This window comes from Bufo gargarizans, chromosome 9 (genome assembly GCF_014858855.1).
Source record: "Bufo gargarizans isolate SCDJY-AF-19 chromosome 9, ASM1485885v1, whole genome shotgun sequence".
Taxonomy (NCBI): domain Eukaryota; kingdom Metazoa; phylum Chordata; class Amphibia; order Anura; family Bufonidae; genus Bufo; species Bufo gargarizans.
Window position 1 is genome coordinate 25114922 of NC_058088.1, and position 18445 is coordinate 25133366.

Consider the following 18445-nt stretch of genomic DNA (forward strand, 5'->3'; position numbering starts at 1 on the left):
TGCCCATGGTAGTAGTTGGCGTCTGACTGACTGTGGGGTGGACAGGGGTCTTTAAAGAGCTCAGACAGGTGCTACTATGTTAGATTAATGAGTGGAGTAGAGGTGGACTTTTTAAATGCACAGTAACAGGTCTTTAAGAGCCAGAATTCTTTCTGTTTCTCAAGTGTTCAAATACTTATGTTTAGCAGTGCAAGACAAATAAATTCTTTGAAAATCATACAATGTGATTTCCAGATTTTTTTTGTATTTTTTTATTCTGTCTCTCAGAGTGGGAATGTACCTACAATGTGAATTGTGATTTCTAAGTGGGAGAACTTGCAAAATCGCAGGGTGTTCAAATACTTCTGTTCCTCACTGTATAGTGCGTCTATTACCTTAGGCATGTGAGTAGGGTTCCAGCTGCACAACCCAAACCATATGTCCCAACCCTAAAGACACACAGTTTTATTCTCCATACGCTAGGGTGTGTATTTTTGTATTTGTGTAGGGTGAGGATATTTTCCACTGTACTGTAGCACGTGGTTAGCAGAGTTTAACTTCCACATTCTACCTATGTTATTGGAAATTTTACAATGAAAACTAGTAAATCCTGCCACCAGCTACAGGCAGTGGTTGATTAAAACTGGGGCGTTTGGGTCTGTAGCCCCAGGCCCGGATTGCTGGGGGGCCCAACGCCCACAAACTACGGCGGGGCACGGGAGCGCATAGTTCCCTGCCCCCCGATCACCACTATAGGCTTCAGGCATAGTAGGCCTGAAGCCTATGCGGTAGTAAAATCCCGGCGCAAGCGGGCGTGATGACGTCATCATGCGCCTGAGGCCAGACGCAGCACACTGACGTGTGTGCGCAGTGCACCTGCTTACCATCTACGAGTGAGCGCCGACTGGGACACAAGTAAGTATTAGCTTTTATTTTTTAGTGTGCCAACTTTGGGGGACATTACTGGGGGGCACAGGAGAATATTACTGAAGGGATAGTGGGAGGCAAACTACTACGTGGGGGAAATTATTACTGTATGGGCAGTGTGGGGGACAATTAATACTGTGGTTTGTGGTGCTGTATTCTATTATATGTAGAGCGGGCTCACTACTGTGAGCTGCGGCTCATCTTCTCCTCCAAGTCTTTTTTTATTATAATTTACCGTATTTTTCACTTTATAAGACACACTTTTTCCCTACAAAATGGGGATGCGTCTTATAAAGCGAACATGCCCAGAAATATGGCCGTCACATTGCGGGCTGTTATCTAGAGACGCACCCCCAGTGTTAATAATGGGAGACGGCGCCCTCTAGTAGGAAGTGTGGGGTAGGGCGGCGGTCATTGAAGCTAAATGCCGCCAGCACGCATGTTTAATAGGACGTGTGAACGCTCGGACTGCTGTTGCTTAGCAGCACTGACGCTGTGCTGTCCTCCGAACCACATCTCCCTCCCCTACTGGTACGCGGTCCGGCACTGCTGCCCTGTATGTAGAGCTGATTGGTGGTGAGCACAGCGGGAACTGCTGCTCTGCCGCCTCCACCAATCAGTTTAGTCAGTTGTCCGACCGCTCGCCACTACCAACTGCTCGTCACCACTGAACCTCCGGCAGCTGCTTTCCCCGAGGACTACTGGGCTGTCTCTACCTGAGACTTGGTGAGTGTCAGCCTGGATATAAAGAAGGGGCGCTCAGGGGCCGACCTGGACAAATGCGTATTACATATGGCTATAACATCTCCTCATCTATAGGAATACACCTACTGTAGTACATGGGTGCACTCTTTAGGATAAGGGGGGTTATAGTCACATTTAATATAAACACTGTCCAGGAGCTGTACTAATATTGGCCTAAGTGTTTGCATTAAATGTGACTATGACCCCCCTCATTCATAGGAATACACTCATGTGCAGCAGTGCATGGGTGAATTTCTCTGGATGAGGGGGGTTATAGTCACAGTTAATATTAACACTGTCCAGGGATTGTACCATAATTGACCTGTGTATATTAAATGTGACCATAAGCCCCCTCATCTATAGGAACACACCCATGTACTGCAGTACATGGGTGCATTCCTATGGATGAGGGGGGTTATAACACAGGTGAAATACGGTACACTGGACAGTGTTTATATTATATGACTATAACCCCCTTCATCCATAGGTATGCACCCATGTACTGCACATGTTTTAGCCCACCTTTTGGTTTAAAATATATTTTTTCTAAACCTGGTGTGTGTCTTACATTCAAGTGCGTCTTATAAAGCGAAAAATACGGTATGTATTTTAAATTTGGCAACTAAAAATTGAATTTGGCTCCTAAATTTTTCAGTTTAGGAGCCAATGGCTCCTGGGTATTTTTGCAGTCCTATGTAACACTACAGATAGCATAAGGTAAAAGGGTTCTCTGGGATGTATATATTGATGGCCTATCCTCAGGACAGGTCATCAATATGAGATTGGTGGGGGTCCGACTCCTGGCACCCTAGCCAATAAGCTTTTTTTGGAGACCGCGACATTCCAGTAAGCGCCGCAGCCTCTTTGCTCAGCGCTGTCATTTGATAGCACTGCGCTTGGTATTGCAGCTCAGCCCCAATCACTCGGATGGAACTGAGCTGCACCTAGACCATGTAACGATGAATGTGATGTCATATGGCCTAGGTAGAGACTGTGGCGCTCACGAAGCACCTCAGCCTCTTCATATAGAAAAAAAATATACGGAGGGATGGGCCAGAGTTGGGTAGACAGGCCCGGGCCCATCATGCACTTAATCCGCCCCTACAGGTAGTTTCCCAGTACAATAGTGACTTCTCGTTGTGCAGTGTAGCAGCACAGAGAACCTGACAAACCACCTCCCTCACTGTGACCACAAAAATACTGAACCTGAACACACAAAAAACACTGGCTGTATGTACTGGGGGAAATTATCATAATCAGTTGAGAAATCAGCTGCTTCCTCATCGGGCAAGTACAAGGCCGGCCGAGCAAGTGTGACAACTTCAAATGTTGTCCTTCAATCATTATCTATAGAAATTTACACTGGTGTATGGTAATGACAGACGCATATACCTCCAGGGAACAACTGAATAAGGCCTCTTGAACACAAATGCATGTCCCCCGTGGCCATATTGCAGCCAGCATACGGTGGGTCCGCAATACACGGGACACCGGCCATGTGCATTCCGCAAATCCGGAGGTGCGGTGCGGAACGGAGTGCTTCTGTGGTGTTCCGTTCCATGCTTTCATTCCGCAAAAAGATAGAACTTGTCCTATCTTTTTGCGGAACGGACGGATCGCGGACCCCATTCAAGTGAATGGGGTCGCGATCTGCATCCGGCTGCCCCGCGGACAGTGCCCGTGCTGCGGACTGCAAATTGCGTTCGTGTGCAAGAGGCCTAAAAATCAACCTAGTGCGACCTACAGTCTAGAAAGAAAATGAAAGGTTTGATAAAGGCTCATGCACACGTCTGTAAGTGTTTTGCAGTCTGCAAATCGTGGATCCAGAAAAAGCGGATCCTGGCTGTGACAAAAAGTCCTATTCTTGTCCACAAAATGGACAAAAATAGGACATGTATTATTTTTAGCGGGTGCCATGGATAACTGGTTCTGTATCTGATTCGCAAAAAAACAAAAAACTCATTCTTGCGGACAAGAATAGGCAGTTCTATGGGGGTGCCGGCCGGGTGTATTGCGGATCCGCAATACACTATGGATGTGTGAATGGACCCTAATCCAGGGGTGCACCGCCAATGAGGCAGTGCGACCTAGAGACAAGTGGGGGCAGGGCCGTGGGAAATGAGCTCTTCCATTGTGGAATTCTCATCCGTCTACATTCAACTGCGTCACAGTATGCCTTTAACAGTAGGGCTGGATGGAGGGTGCCACTTCAATTTTCGCCTCAGGCAGCAGAAAGGCTAGGTGCACCCCTGCTCTGATCTGACATCTCATTTGAGCTCTGCTTGCTGCAGATAATCATAAGAATACAGAAACCACCATGATATAATATTCAAATACTGCATCAAAACCACTGCAAGAACAATAGAGACAAAGTGGTTTGTATTTGTAAATAGTGTTGAGCGAACTTGTATTTTAAGTTCGGCGTCTAAAGTTCGGGTTATCGAAGAATCGCATTATGGATTCCGCTACCACGGACCATAACGGAATTTAGAATCCATAACGCGATTCTTCGATAACCCGAACCCAAACTTTAAAACACAAGTTCGCTCAACACTATTTGTAAACAGACGCAATAAAAGTTATCATTCTGTATTCGCGCACCTTATGCTATCCTGTGTGCCCTTAGACTACAAATTCCCTGGAATTAACCCTTGGTGGTCTCGTCCTCTGTAATTGTACTGAACAACTTACGGCTACCAATTATTGCATGCCTATGGCCAAAATTTTATTTTACTCGCTGTACACAATGGCACGATACAGATTTAGCTAAAATGACAATCTAGGCAAGGAACAACTTGTACATCACATGGATTTAGCGTGTTGTTTTCACTAGTATGTAATATGTTTACAAGTCAGACGAGCTGCTGACCCAAGATCGGGCCCCGAGCCAAAGCACACAAATGCCTTTAAAGTGGGGGCCTGCACTGGTAGGTGCACAGTGAAGGCTTTCAGTACAGTGTTTCCAATGACGCTGAAATTTGAGATATACCAAGCTGCAGGGACAGCTTGTGTCATCATCATTTACCTACTAGCAAAGAGCTGTAACACACCAGGAATATAACCCATTTCCTAGAAATCAGAGATGGATTTTCTGAACACCTGAAACCATATTGTGCCTACTGTCCTTCCTGAGGTCCATCAGCTGATGGCTTATGGGAAACCTTAGCTCTGATCTCCTGACCTCATAAACACTCATTTAAAGGGAACCTGTCACCGGGATTTTGGGTATAGAGCTGAGGACATGGGTTGCTAGATGGCCGCTAGCACATCCGCAATACCCAGTCCCCATAGCTCTGTGTGCTTTTATTTAGTAAAAAAACGATTTGATACATATGCAAATTAACCTGAGATGAGTCCTGTCTCTGACTCATCTCACATACAGGACTCATCTCAGGGTAATTTGCATATGTATCAAATCGTTTTTTTTACACCATAAAAGCACACAGAGCTATGGGGACTGGGTATTGCGGATGTGCTAGCGGCCATCTAGCAGCCCATGTCCTCCGCTCTATACACAAAATCCCGGTGACAGGTTCCCTTTAACTGTTATCAGTTTAATAAGGGTTAAGCTATAATGAATTTTTTTTTTCTTCAATTGTCTTTTTATTAAAAGATGTGTAAACAGACATGTAATAATAACATTTCTTTTACATGTTTTTCAAGTAAGTAAAAGTAACAGAAGGATGGCACATCCAAAGAATATATGAATCTCAGTAAAATATAAGAGAAGAAAGGGAGGCCGGTATCACCTCAGTAGTAAAGTCCTGAGAACAGCAACATAACCAGAACCATCGGCATTTGGTTTTTAATATATAAAGCAAAGTAGTAACATATACTACAATAATAATAACCATGAGAAAGAAAATAGTAGAACAGGACATAAAATTAAGACAAAAGGGGGAAGACAAACCTCAACAGGACAAGACACGAATAGGGAAAGATGGGCTGGTGAAGGAGATCCACTATAAGGAATACAGCTGCGAGACCGTATACGTATCCCAAGGCTGCCAGGTCTTGTCAAATCTGGTCACCTGATCCGTCATAAGCGCCGTTAAGTACTCCATACGTCTAACCTCCATGATACTAGCAGTAAGGTCAGTGCTCAAAGGCCTGGCTTGGCATTTCCAAAAGCCAGCTATCAAGCATCTAGCTGCTGTCAATACACGGAGCACCAGTATAAGGACATGTTTTTTTCAACACCAGAGGGGGCATGTTCAATATAATGAAAGGTCAAGAGAACAGAGCTAAGGCTTCACATGAGCCGTCAGCTGACGGAACTCAGGAGGGACAGTTTGAAAATAGACTGATTTTTAACTGCATGTATCACAAAAACTGCAGAAAATTTTTAGTAAAGACCAATTAAATTATTATTTTTTTAACCCAAAATAAGTAAAATGCAATCATAAGAAAATTGCCCTGAAGATATCCATAGCCTTTAGGCTGGGTTCACACCTGAGCGTTTTACAGCACGTTCCTACGCGCTGTAAAACGCTCAACAAGGAGAAACCAAAGCTTCCCTATCGGCATGGTTCTCACCTGGGCGTTTTATAGCGCGTACGATCGCGCTGTAAAACGCCCGACGCCCCAAGAAGTACATGAGCTTCTTTGGGGCGTCTTGTCGCGCGTTCCCGTACATAGACTTTCGGGAACGCGCGACAATGGGCGTTCGCTTGTCTCTGTATGCGCGATTGCAAACGCCGGTACAATCGCGCATACAGAGTGCTCCATCGCGAACGCTCAGGTCTGAACCCAGCGTTAAGTGCTGGAATTATAGCATTTATTAGTAATGACCAAGAATAAATCCGGCCATGCACAGGAGGTCAGCCGGCAGCTGCTACCCCAAGAGAGTCCGGAGCTCCCCTTAAACATTAGGTTGCTGCTCAAACCCGACGTTCTCGGCAGATTTGACTGATAATTCACGAATATGTATTTAGACATGACATAGTCCTTGTAATATCAGTCTGTGTCAGATTATATTCTTAGCGCTCCGTCGATGTGTACACATGGAGATGTTTGAACAAAGATCTAGCCATTTCCCAGTACCCTGGAGGGAAATACATGGGATTATAAAGTCTGATATGGTTCCTATGTTTACTTTTACCTCCCAAGTGTAACCGGAGTGCGAATGTACCTCCACATGGGACCGGTGTCAGGGGAAGGAGAGTTTACGAAGGGTGGAAGCACTATATCTGTGTGCTGCGGGCTTTCCAACATTGCCTTTTGCACTCAGGTAGTGAAGAACAGGGTAAGCCACCAGGATATTTGCCTATGTAGGTAACCCTTATCTATGCCTACACTACCAACAAAGCAAGAAAATGATCCATAACTCATTTTTGCCTTGCAAGCTCCTTGCACTTTGGTCACTGCGTCATTTCTTGACAGTATCCAAACACCAGCGCCATTATTTACTGCAGGTTAGGCTACATTCATATGTCCGTTTTTAGAACTAAAGTCTATGAGGCCAGTGAATATAGGCTGTGAAAAGATAGGACGTCCTATTTTTGGCCATTTTCACGGCCAGAGGGACCCCATTGAAATCAATGGGCCGTTTTTGAATGGCTGTGTAGACAGGAGTGCAAAAACGGGTTAACGTGCCTTTCAGGGGTTAATTATATATATATATATATATATATATATATATATATATATATATATATATATATATAAACTTCCCTCACTCATGCACATGGGGGTGGGGTCCAGGCCACCTTAAAGAGTATGTGTCATCATAAAATGATCTATTGTTTAAATCACTTTTACATTTTTTATTTTTTCAAAATTTTTGGTGTTTTTTTTTATTTTTCCATGTTTATACATATATAATCTTGCAGTTTTCACACTGACCACTAGGCCAAAAATATGATAAAATCTCCTGTTCTTTAAAAAGCAGCCCCATGGGCCAGAGACACAATGGTCAGGAGGGGACCTCCTTGCCTTCTATTGGAGAGCTTTCTAGGCATGCTCTGTGACCCGTGCAAAGGTCAGGAGGGAGTAGATAAGCTGTAACATCACTCATTGTGAATGGTGGATCCTGTGTTACCTATACAGAGGTGATATCTGTCGTTGTAATCCTGTCTGTAGTGATAATGGCTACTGAAAAGTTACCTGTACAGATCAGGGGATCATGACTTATTATTAGGCCTACTGGCCAGTGGGAAAATTGCAGGATTATATATATATATATATATATATATATATATATATATATATATATATATATATATATATATATATATATATATATATATATATATATATATATACATACATACACACACACACACACACATACAGACATGGAAAATGTAAAAAAATAAAATAAAGTATGTTGAGCATAAAAATGTGATTAAACCAATAGGTCAATTTCTGATGACACATACCCTTTAACTCAGGATGTCACAGCACACAACGTTGGGAGTTGTCCACCACCTTTAAGCAATTCTGATATTTTTTTAACTTTTCATGTATTTGTTCTTATCATTTTATATTCATTTGCAAATGCAAAAAAATACATTCATTACACACGAAAAGACCCTACATCTGTCACACCAAATTTCCAGTTACAATTAAAGCATACATGGTAGAGATGATTGACCCCATAGTACTCACCAACAGTGGTCAGCAATGTGCTGGAGAAGAAGAGGGAGGATGCAAAGTCCCAGTTGCTTTCATTAGATGCATTATACAACACTTTGATCCCAAATTTGTTGGCATTGATCACCTTCTCCAGGAGGGCCTCCAAGGTGGTCACGTTCACACATGGACTGTTTTTAAGAAACGACTGCTTTAGATCTATTAGTTCCTGCCGCAAATTTGCCTCATACGGACCTTCAATGCTGGAGACCACCAATGCACCCAGAAGAAGATAGACCACATAGCTAACTATTAGCAGTGTAAGCACCAGCCAGGACTTCATGTCAGAACAGCTAGAAAAAAAAATGAAGAGTTGTTTGAGTTGACAATTTTTTTTCTTATTTTGGTTGATCTTGGAAAAAGCTAGAAGAAAAGATGTTTGGGTTTGATGACCCTTGGAATGCATGGGGATGCGCTCTTCATAGTGAATATTCAAAGTTTTATGCTATCTTAGACAAGCAGGACACATCTTAGCTCAAGGAGGCAGCAGAACATATTGTAAATCAAATCTGATCCTACTGTAAGATGGGCAGGTGGAGTCACCATCTTGGGTGATGGACCTAGGTTTATGACATTTTGTGGGAATAAGAACATGGAGTTCTGGACTTAAAAGGGAATGTTTCAATTGACGTATGTTTTACTGAATTTTTATGTTAGGGCTTGTTCACACGAACGTATGGGTTCCGTTCCGTGCATTGGGGCCGCAATTTGCAGTCAGCAATGCACGGAGAACGTTCGTGAGGCCTCCAGGACGGATCCAGACCCATTCAACTTGGGCCCGCATCCCTTCATTCCGGATGTTTTATCTTTCTGCGGAACGGAAGTACGGAACGGAACCCCACAGAAGCACTCCGTAGTGCTTCCGTTCCGCACTGCTCTGCATCTCCGGATTTGCGCACCCATTCAAGTGATTCGGAATGCACATGGAACGGTGTCCGTTTATTGCGGATCCGCATATGCGGTCCGCAATACGGCAACGGAACCCATACGTTCGTGTGAACAAGCCATTAAACATATATTTTTTAGACCTAGCTGTATAAAAATAAAAAAAATCCACATATCCTGCAATTTTTGCACTGGCCACAAAATTTAATAGTAGGCTAACACCCCCTATTCCATAGAGAACGCCTATAAGCAGTAATCCTATTATCATCACAGGAAGGATTACAATGAAAGCTATAATTTACACATAGATAAAACAAGATCTTACATTCACAATAGGTGATGCTCACAGCTCACCTCCTCCCCTTCCCTGCACAATGACGTCTGCACAGGCGTGGCAGCGTGTCTAGAAAACTATCCCATAGATGACAATGGATATCTCCTATCTGTGGCCTATGTTCATGTGGCTGCTGTATAGCATCTCTCTAAACGCTGTAAACAGCAAATCAGGCAAGATGGCTGCCCCCATAATCATCCACAGAAAATAGAATAAAAAGAAACTGCAATCAGAAAATAAAATCATTATAGCACGACAACAAGAATCCCAAACTGAAGGCACAATTTATATCCTAATGGTTAAAGGAGGATTTAGTCGACGGTATAGCATGGTATTATCTGAGAAGTCGTCTTTGAGGGGCATTCACACGACTGTATGTATTTTGCGGTCCGCAAAACATGAATTTGCAATAAATACGGATGGCTTACATGTCACGTCTGCACTGCATACGTTTTTCTGTGGACCCACTATAACAGCCATCCTCAAACTGCAGCCCTCCAGCTGTTGCAAAACTACAACTCCCAGCATGCCCGAACAGCCTACAGGTATCATCCTACAGCAGGGCATTGTGGGAGTTGTAGTTTTGCAACAGCTGGAGGGCCGCAGTTTGAGGATGCCTGCACTATAACATACCCTATTCTTGCCCGCAAAATGGGCAAGAATAGGACATGTTCTATCTTTTGTCTGGGAATGCGGAACGGACATATGGATGCGGACAGCACATGGTGTGTTATGGGTGTTTTAGTGGCTCCATTGAAAATACGGTTGTGTGAATGGGGCCTTAAGGTGTCCATACTCCTTTAGGGTCCATTCACACGTCCACGCAATACACTATGGACGTGTGAATGGACCCTTAATAGCTGTTAGCTGTGCACTTGTTTGGCTGACATCTATTCTTCCCAATTCCCATATTACGACTCTACTTAGGGTCCATTCACACGTCCGCAAATGGGTCTTCATCCGTTCCGCAATATCGGGAACGGGTGCGGACCCATTCATTCTCAATAGGGCAGGAATGGATGTGGAGAGCACACTATGTGCTCTCCGCATCCGCATTTCCGGAGAGCGGCCCCGAACTTCCGGGCTGCAGCTCCGCAAAAAAATAGAACATGTCCTATTCTTGTCCACAATTGCGGCTCCTTTTCATACGTACAGGTTCGTGGAATGAATGATCCTGTAATAATAAAAATAACAGGAATACTGGTATACTGAACTCTAAGGGTAAATGCACACGTTCAGGATGTATGTGCGGACAATCCGCACTGAAATCCGCAGGTGTTCACAGGGAAATCTGTGCGGTCAATCAGCATCAATTGGTGCGGATTTATGTGCGGATTTGGTGTCGATTCTCTGCATGTGGAGTTTACTCTCCGTAGGTCAAAATCCGCACGGAAAAAATCTGCATTGCGTGCGAGAGAATTTCAAATTCTCATGGAATACAATGTACATGATCTACGGTGCAGATTTTCCGCACGCAATCCTGATCATGTGCATTTACCCTAAGGCTACTATCACATCTGCGTTGATAAATTCCGGATTTGAGATCCAGGGAATGGAGACAAAGCTGAACTGTTTCATTTTGGTTTTGAGATCCTCTGCCGGATCTCAAAAACGGAATTGAAAACGCAGATGTGAAAGTAGCGCACCTTGGGGCTCTCTAGTTCTAGTAAACCTACAACCCCAGGGCATGGTGGGAGTTGTAGTTCTCCTACAAGTGGACACTGATTTAGTTGTTCTCATTAGTATAATTCATTGTAGGGAAATTCTCTTGTATAGTGATGATAACGTAGTTGCTATTGTAAGGCATTCGCCATTCTAATAGCACACCTCTCACGCGGCCGGTTTGAAGAATGATCTAATTATGCTCTTAATTAGCAGTAGAATGGTGAAAGACTTCAGTTACAAAGAAAGGAATGTCACGTCTTGTATCTAGGAGCCGGACAGCAACCAGCGCAGGACTCCACATTCTGCATCTAGGTGTGATCCCCGGTATCATACTGTAGATTTTCTATGATTGTTAACACTTCCCCATGGAGTTGTTGCACATTGGCAATAACTCATTTATTACCCTCCGTCCCCTTATACCTGTTTTGTGAAACATCACAATGAACCATAAAATTCCTACGAATGAGCAGAGCATGCCCGTGTATCCTGAGAGATCACTGTGGGCCAAACAAGCACCCAACGGACAGCTATCCTATGCGTATGGCTACTTCCAGTCCCACCGAAATGGGGTCGGACTGGCACACCAGAATACCAAAGGATTCTCCGGTGGGCCCAGGTTCTGAGGCATCAATGAGCCCCTAAGGCCCAGAAGTAAAGGCCTTTGAGTTTTTGATTCAAAACCTATTAGACATTATTATTTATATAGGTTGGACCCAGGGGCGTAGCTATAGGGGGTGCACAGGTAGCAGTCGCTACCGGGCCCAGGAGCCTGAGGGGCCCAAAGACCCTTGTGCCACATAAGAAGACACTGGTATTATAGAAAGTGTATGCAAGTTACACCTCTGGCTGGACAGAAGGGGTTGGGTTAATAATTTGGTATGGAGGGGGGGGGGTGCAGTTTCAATTTTTGCCTCATGCAGCACGAAGGTTTGAGGGAAGGGGGGCCCCAAGCTGAACTCTTGCACCAGGGGCCATGAGCCTTTAGCTATGCCCCTGGTTGGACCCTGACAATAATTTCCTCTGGTGGGCCCGAGGAACCCCAATCCAACACTGCACCCAAATGGAGTCTGCTATGCGGCTTCTGGGGAAAGGGGGACCATACCTGGTGGGTGGTGAGATCCCGCAAAGGGGCCTAGCTGCAATGTTAGCAAAAAAGTGCAAACTAAAAAATCTAGACATGAAAATAGCATGGAGACACCAGAAGCTACTGTCATGGGTGGTTAGGAGTGTGGTAGTGTCAAGCAGCACTTGAAAAGGGCTTCATTTTTATTATGGCTATGGGGTCCTCTATGTAACTTATTGCTTAAGGAACTTTGGTTACTAGAATTGCAGAAATAAGAATAGGATTTCATTTGGGTAATTAGAGTTGGCCCTTATGGACCATGAATGGTCTGGCTTGAGGAGCAGTATGGTAGATTAGGGTCTCCTTTGTCAGCATATTATGTGTGGATGAGAGGGGATTGAGCATGCACCCTGCCACTCCATTCATTGTCTATGGGGCTGACAGAAACAGTCAGGGGGTGTACTTGGCTGTCTGCAGTCCCATAGACTTTGGAGGGAGCGGCAGAGCGCATGCACGACCACCACACCATTCAAGTTGTGAACATTAGCAAAATGGCCATCGCCCCAAGAATTCTGACCATCAGAAGAACCTGACATCATACAAGTCCTCATGGGAAAGGGAAGGCTCAGACTACAAGAAGCCTCAACAACCATTAAACGTCTTCTGGTGTATGGAAGCTTTTAGAAACATAGGGAGTCATTTAGGCCTCATGCACACGAAGTTCCGTTTTTTGCGGTCCGCAAATTGCGGATCCTCAAAACATGGAAGCCGTCCGTGTGCCTTCCGCAATTTGCGGAACGGAACAGGCGGCCCATTGTAGAAATGCCTATTCTTGTCCACAAAACAGACAAGAATAGGATATGTAATTATTTTTGGCGGGGCCACGGAACGGAGCAATGGATGCGGACAGTACACGGAGTGCTGTCTGGTTCTTTTGCAGCCCCATTAAAGTGAATGGGTCCGCACCCGAGCCGCAAAAACTGCGGCTCGGATGCGGACCAGAACAACGGTCGTGTGTATGAGGCCTTACTCTCAGAAATCTGCCGATTTTTGGCCTATTTCTGGCGCAGATTTCAGCGCAATGGTAATTTGGACCGCAAACTGTGACTTTTCCCTGCTCACGTCAGGTCTAGCCTGATTTAAGTGTAGAAAATGGTCTAAATTTAAGCCAGCAAGAAAGCTGGCGTAGATTAAGGCTGGGTTCACACCTGAGCGTTTTACAGCGCGTTCCTACGCGCTGTAAAACGCTCAACAAGGAGAAACCAATGCTTCCCTATGGGAATGGTTCTCACCTGGGCGTTTTACAGCGCGTACGAACGCGCTGTAAAACGCCCGACGCCCCAAGAAGTACAGGAGCTTCTTTGGGGCGTCTTGTCGCGCGTTCCCGTACATAGACTTTCGGGAACGCGCGACAATGGGCGTTCGCTTGTCTCTGTATGCGCGATTGCAAACGCCGGTACACTCGCGCATACAGAGCACTCCATCGCGAACGCTCAGGTGTGAACCCCGCGTAAGACCATCAGAGGATACGCCAAAGTTATGTAGAGGCCGGCGCCTCTTAATAACTTTGGCAGATCCACCGCCAGCCCAGGGGTTTATTAAAGGGTTTCTGTCACCAGATTTAGGCCTCATGCACACAACTGTTGTTGTGTTCCGTGTCCGTTGTTCCGTTTTTCGTGATTTTCTGCGGACCCATTGACATTTCAATGGGTCAGTTGAAAACTCAGCTAATGCACCGTTTGTCATCCGCGTCCATGATCCATGGTTCCAGTCCGTCCAAAAAATATAACCTGTCCTATTATTTTTCGCGGAACACGGTTTGCGGCCCCATTCAAGTCAATGGGACCGCAAAAAAACGCGGAGGCACACAAGATTGTCATCCGTGTCTGTGCGTCCGCGTCCGTTTTTTTCCTATCATTTGCATGGCAAACCTGACTTAGACTTTTTTTTTTACTTTCCTTTATGTCTGGTGGTCCTCCAAAAATAAAAGAAGACACATGGAAACAAAAACTGAAACGGATCACGGAACAACGGAACACAACAACGGTCGTGTGCATGAGGCCTAAACCCTATTAAACTGGATGAAATTAGCGATGTGCTAATGTCAGCGGACCCTAACTCTCCTAACCTTAGGCTTCTGGATGAAGTTTAAATTGTGCAGTAACGGGGGCATCCAGAAGCCTAAGATTAGGAGAGTTAGGGTCCGCTGACATTAGCACATCGCTAATTTCATCCAGTTTAATAGGGTTAAATCTGGTGACAGAAACCCTTTAAGACTGGAGTCTAAAACTCTGGTCTTCATAAATGACCTCCATAGTTATTAAACTGCTAGGTCTCGGATTTATTTCGAATCCTGTGGGACATCCTGATAAACATTTCCCATGGACATTATAGACCTATTTAAATGACTCATTACAATTCCCTGAAATGTTCTAGTACCAAGGACAAACTGACCCACCAGAATACCAGAGGATGCTTGGTGGGCCCAGGCTCTGAAAACATAATGGGGCCCTAAAGTTCCAGGAGGAAAAGCTCTTTGGAGCCGATCACTTGTCATTATGGTCTATTACTTAGCTGTATTGATGACATAAGGGGCCCCGAGAATAATTTCCTCCGGCGGGCACAAGGAACCCCAGTCCCACGCTGTCTAGTACTGAGTTGGCTTTTCTCGAGGATCGAAAAATAGATACTGGAGAGATTCTTAGTCCTGTCAAGACTATTCAGATACATCAAATATATAAATATCTTCACCTGTACAAAGGGCGGAGAGAGTAGGAAGTTTCTCAAGGCTACATCTACTGAGGCTCCCAAAACGAAATCTGATCTGTTGCTTGAGGGCCTAGATAGTAAAGATCTGAAGACTGAATCTGAAGTAGCAGCAGTCCTTCACAGAGCGAGACGGTTAAACTCTCAACACATAAAAATTAAAAAAAATATAGAACATAAGCATAAAAGATGCCTAACACATGAACATATTAATATAAATCGGTCACGTACCTGCTCAGTCTCCGGTCTCTGCCAGGTCTCTCAGCACCTCCTTTTTGATAGGCAGTCTATAGCCCTAACCTGGCTGTCTCTTTCACATTCAGTCTTCTCTGTCTCTATGTATCCATATTTATGTCTCAGTTTTTCCAGTCTCTGCCCTTGACTCAGATCTCCTCTGCAGTCTCTCTTTGTAGCTCTGTCTCCCGTGGGCGCTCTCTTTCAGCTTGTCTACTGTGCCCACGGTCTCTCTACCTCCCTTCCCCTTCACTTTATTGCCCTCTCCACCTCTGAGCAACAAATACTCTTGTATGAGAGGAAAAGTCAGAACTTCCTGAGAGAGCAGGGAGGGAGGAGAGACATCAGCCACTGAGAGAGGGAGGAGAGAGACCTCTGTGTGTCTGTAGGAGGAGAGACAGCGAGAAGTGAGATTGGTGTAAATGAGTCATTATAGGAAACAAAAGACAGAGAAAGAGACGCCAGGGTTAGAAAAGAGACAGCAAAAAGTAGCAAAACTAGAGTGCGATACCTCGACACCTGCAATTTGCAGAAAGTTGCAGCAAAACGGTGTCATTTTGTGCAAATCACCGCATCATGATTTGTGGATTCTCAAGTGTCGCTAGGCAGTGCATTGGACCGCGGTTTTACCATACGGTTATTTGCAACTTTCTCACTTATAAAAACGACGCGGCTAAAAAGCGCATTGTGAAACTGCAGCAATTTGCAGTAAAATGCACGTGTTTTTGCTTTTTTTTTTTTTTTAAGGTGTGTAATATCAAGCACACAGTCATGCGATCTTCATAGAAGAACATAGAGTACAAAAGCTGCCCCAACGTGTAGTGTGTTACTACAGTCTGACGCGGATTTCAGCCCTTCCATGGTCAATATGTAAGAACCTAGCTTCATAGTATAGGCCTGTGATGGCTAACCTCCGGCACGCCAGCTGTGGTAAAACTACGACTCCCAAGATGTACACTTGCTTGGCGGTTCTCAGAACTCCACAGAAATTAATGGAGCATGCTGGGAGTGGTAGTTTCACCACAGCTGGAGTGCGGGAGGTTAGCCATCACTGGTATAGATGGTACTGAAGAGAGCCCCTCTGGGCATGCTCCCCTACCCAATCTGACATCAGGCGTGGAGAGGCATAACTACAGCGCTCTAGATGGCGACCAAAATAGTCGCCAATGCGCCTTAAAATTTGCAGATGGCGACAAGACTTTTTAGCCTTGTCACCATTTGCGACAGGGCTGCCGTGCTGTAGCTGAATATTGCGGCGGGGCATGGGAGCCAATAATTCCTTGCCCTGCCACCTACACTACAGGCCTGAGGTCTATTTGGTAATGAAATCCCAGCGCAGGCGGGCGTGATGACATGCGTCGCACCATCCCGGGCTGTACCAGCAGCTAGTGAGCGCCAGTGAAAGGACACAGGTGAGTATAAGATTTTAGCTTTTTTTTTTTCTTTAACTGCCAACATTACTGGCCATAAGGGGGGCACTGGGGCGACATTACTGGCCATAAGGGGGGCACTGGGGGGGACATAACTGGCCATAAGGGGGGCACTGGGGGGACATTACTGCCCATAAGGGGGCACTGGGGGGACATTACTGGCCATAAGGGGGCACTGGGGGGACATTACTAGCCATAAAGAGGGCACTTGGGGGACATTACTGCCTATAAGGGGGGCACTGGGGGGACATTACTGGCCATAAAGAGGGCACTTGGGGGACATTACTGGCCATAAGGGGGGCACTGGGGGGACATTACTGGCCATAAAGAGGGCACTTGGGGGACATTACTGGCCATAAGGGGGGAACTGGGGGGACATTACTGGCCATAAGGCTGGCACTGAGGGAACATTACTGGCCATAAGGGGGGCATTGGGGGACATAACTGGCCATAAGGGGGGCACTGGGGGACATTACTGGCCATAAGGGGGCACCGGGGGGATATTACTGGCCATAAGGGGGGCACTGGGGGGACATTACTGGCTGTAAGGGGGGCACTGGGAGACATTACTAGCCATAAGTAGGCACTAGAGGACAGTATGGGGGGAAATTACTACTGTGGAGCATATTTCTACTGTGGGGGCAGTAATTACTATGTGTGGGGAAATTACTAAATAGGGGCAGTGTGAGAGAAAATTACTACATGAGGGCAGTGTGGGGGGGGGGGGGAATTAATCTACGGTTTTATTATTACTGGGGGCACTCTAGGTGGCATTTATAATTGCAGTAAACACTATAGGGACATTATTTCTAGTGGGGGGTCACTATTTTTTCAGCAGTATAGTACCTGGGGCATTGGGGAGCACCACGGGCACAGTATTGGAAGTGGCAGCAGGATGATATTGTTGGGACACCAGGATGGGGGGGTTGATGGAAAAATTGAAAAATCAAACGTGTCTGTAACAAACTCTGTATAGAACAGATGCGGCAGAAAGAATTTTTTCATGGAGGTCTGGGTCAAATGGAGGAGAAGATGAAAGAGAGGATCTACATGACAGGAAATGTCACTGGATGTAACAGGTATGTGGTGCAGTATTCTCCTATATGTAGTGCTGGCTCACTACTGTGACCTGAGTCTCATCTTCTCCAAGTCTATTATTATAATTATATATATTTTCAATTTGGCGACTAAAAATTGACTTTGGCTCCTACATTTTTCAGTTTAGGAGCCAATGGCTCCTGTTTATTTTTTTTAGTCTGGAGCACAGAACTATATGATGGACGGTAAAGCAACCGTACGAAGTATCGTATATGTCTGGGTGGCCCTGTCACTTGGTGAGAGGTAGGTACAGACACAGTGTCTCCCTGTCAATCAGGTGACAACTCTCATTTTTATTCACTACCAGTCAAACATATTTCTGCTGAAACAAATATAAATGAGTTTCACTTGTAAGAAAAAAAGCAAAAAAAAAAACCTTGCCCGAATACTTTGTATTTCAGCAGGAACTTATGCGGTTTTTAACCACAATGTCCGGATACACCCTCAGACTACATTCACACAACGAGTGATAAAAAACGGATACACTGTCAGCTTTTCATGGTCATTTTGCATCAGTGTGTGCATCCATTTTCTGGACGTCTATCCAATTTTAATGGCTGTTTTTCGTCCATTTTGCATCAGTTTTTAATGGCTGTTAAAAATGGATCAATTTCATCGGCTTTTTTGGTTTAAATCCCAACCCCTGCAGTGCCCTCAGTATATATTATGTTCCCCCACAGTGCCCCC

At 45.1% G+C, this 18445-nt stretch overlaps 1 protein-coding gene across 1 annotated transcript in view; it reads right to left on the minus strand.

Annotated features, from left to right (window-relative positions):
• The window catches only part of KCNK6 (potassium two pore domain channel subfamily K member 6), a 22925-nt gene extending 7367 nt beyond the window's left edge, over positions 1–15558 (minus strand). The window contains exons 1-2 of the mRNA XM_044306310.1: positions 15228–15558; positions 8260–8576 (exon numbers count right to left, since the gene is read on the minus strand). Of these exons, the coding sequence (XP_044162245.1) occupies positions 8260–8566 (307 nt within the window). The 5' untranslated portion in view covers positions 8567–8576; positions 15228–15558. The remainder of the gene's footprint in view (positions 1–8259; positions 8577–15227) is intronic.
• Between the last annotated feature and the right edge of the window lie 2887 nt (positions 15559–18445).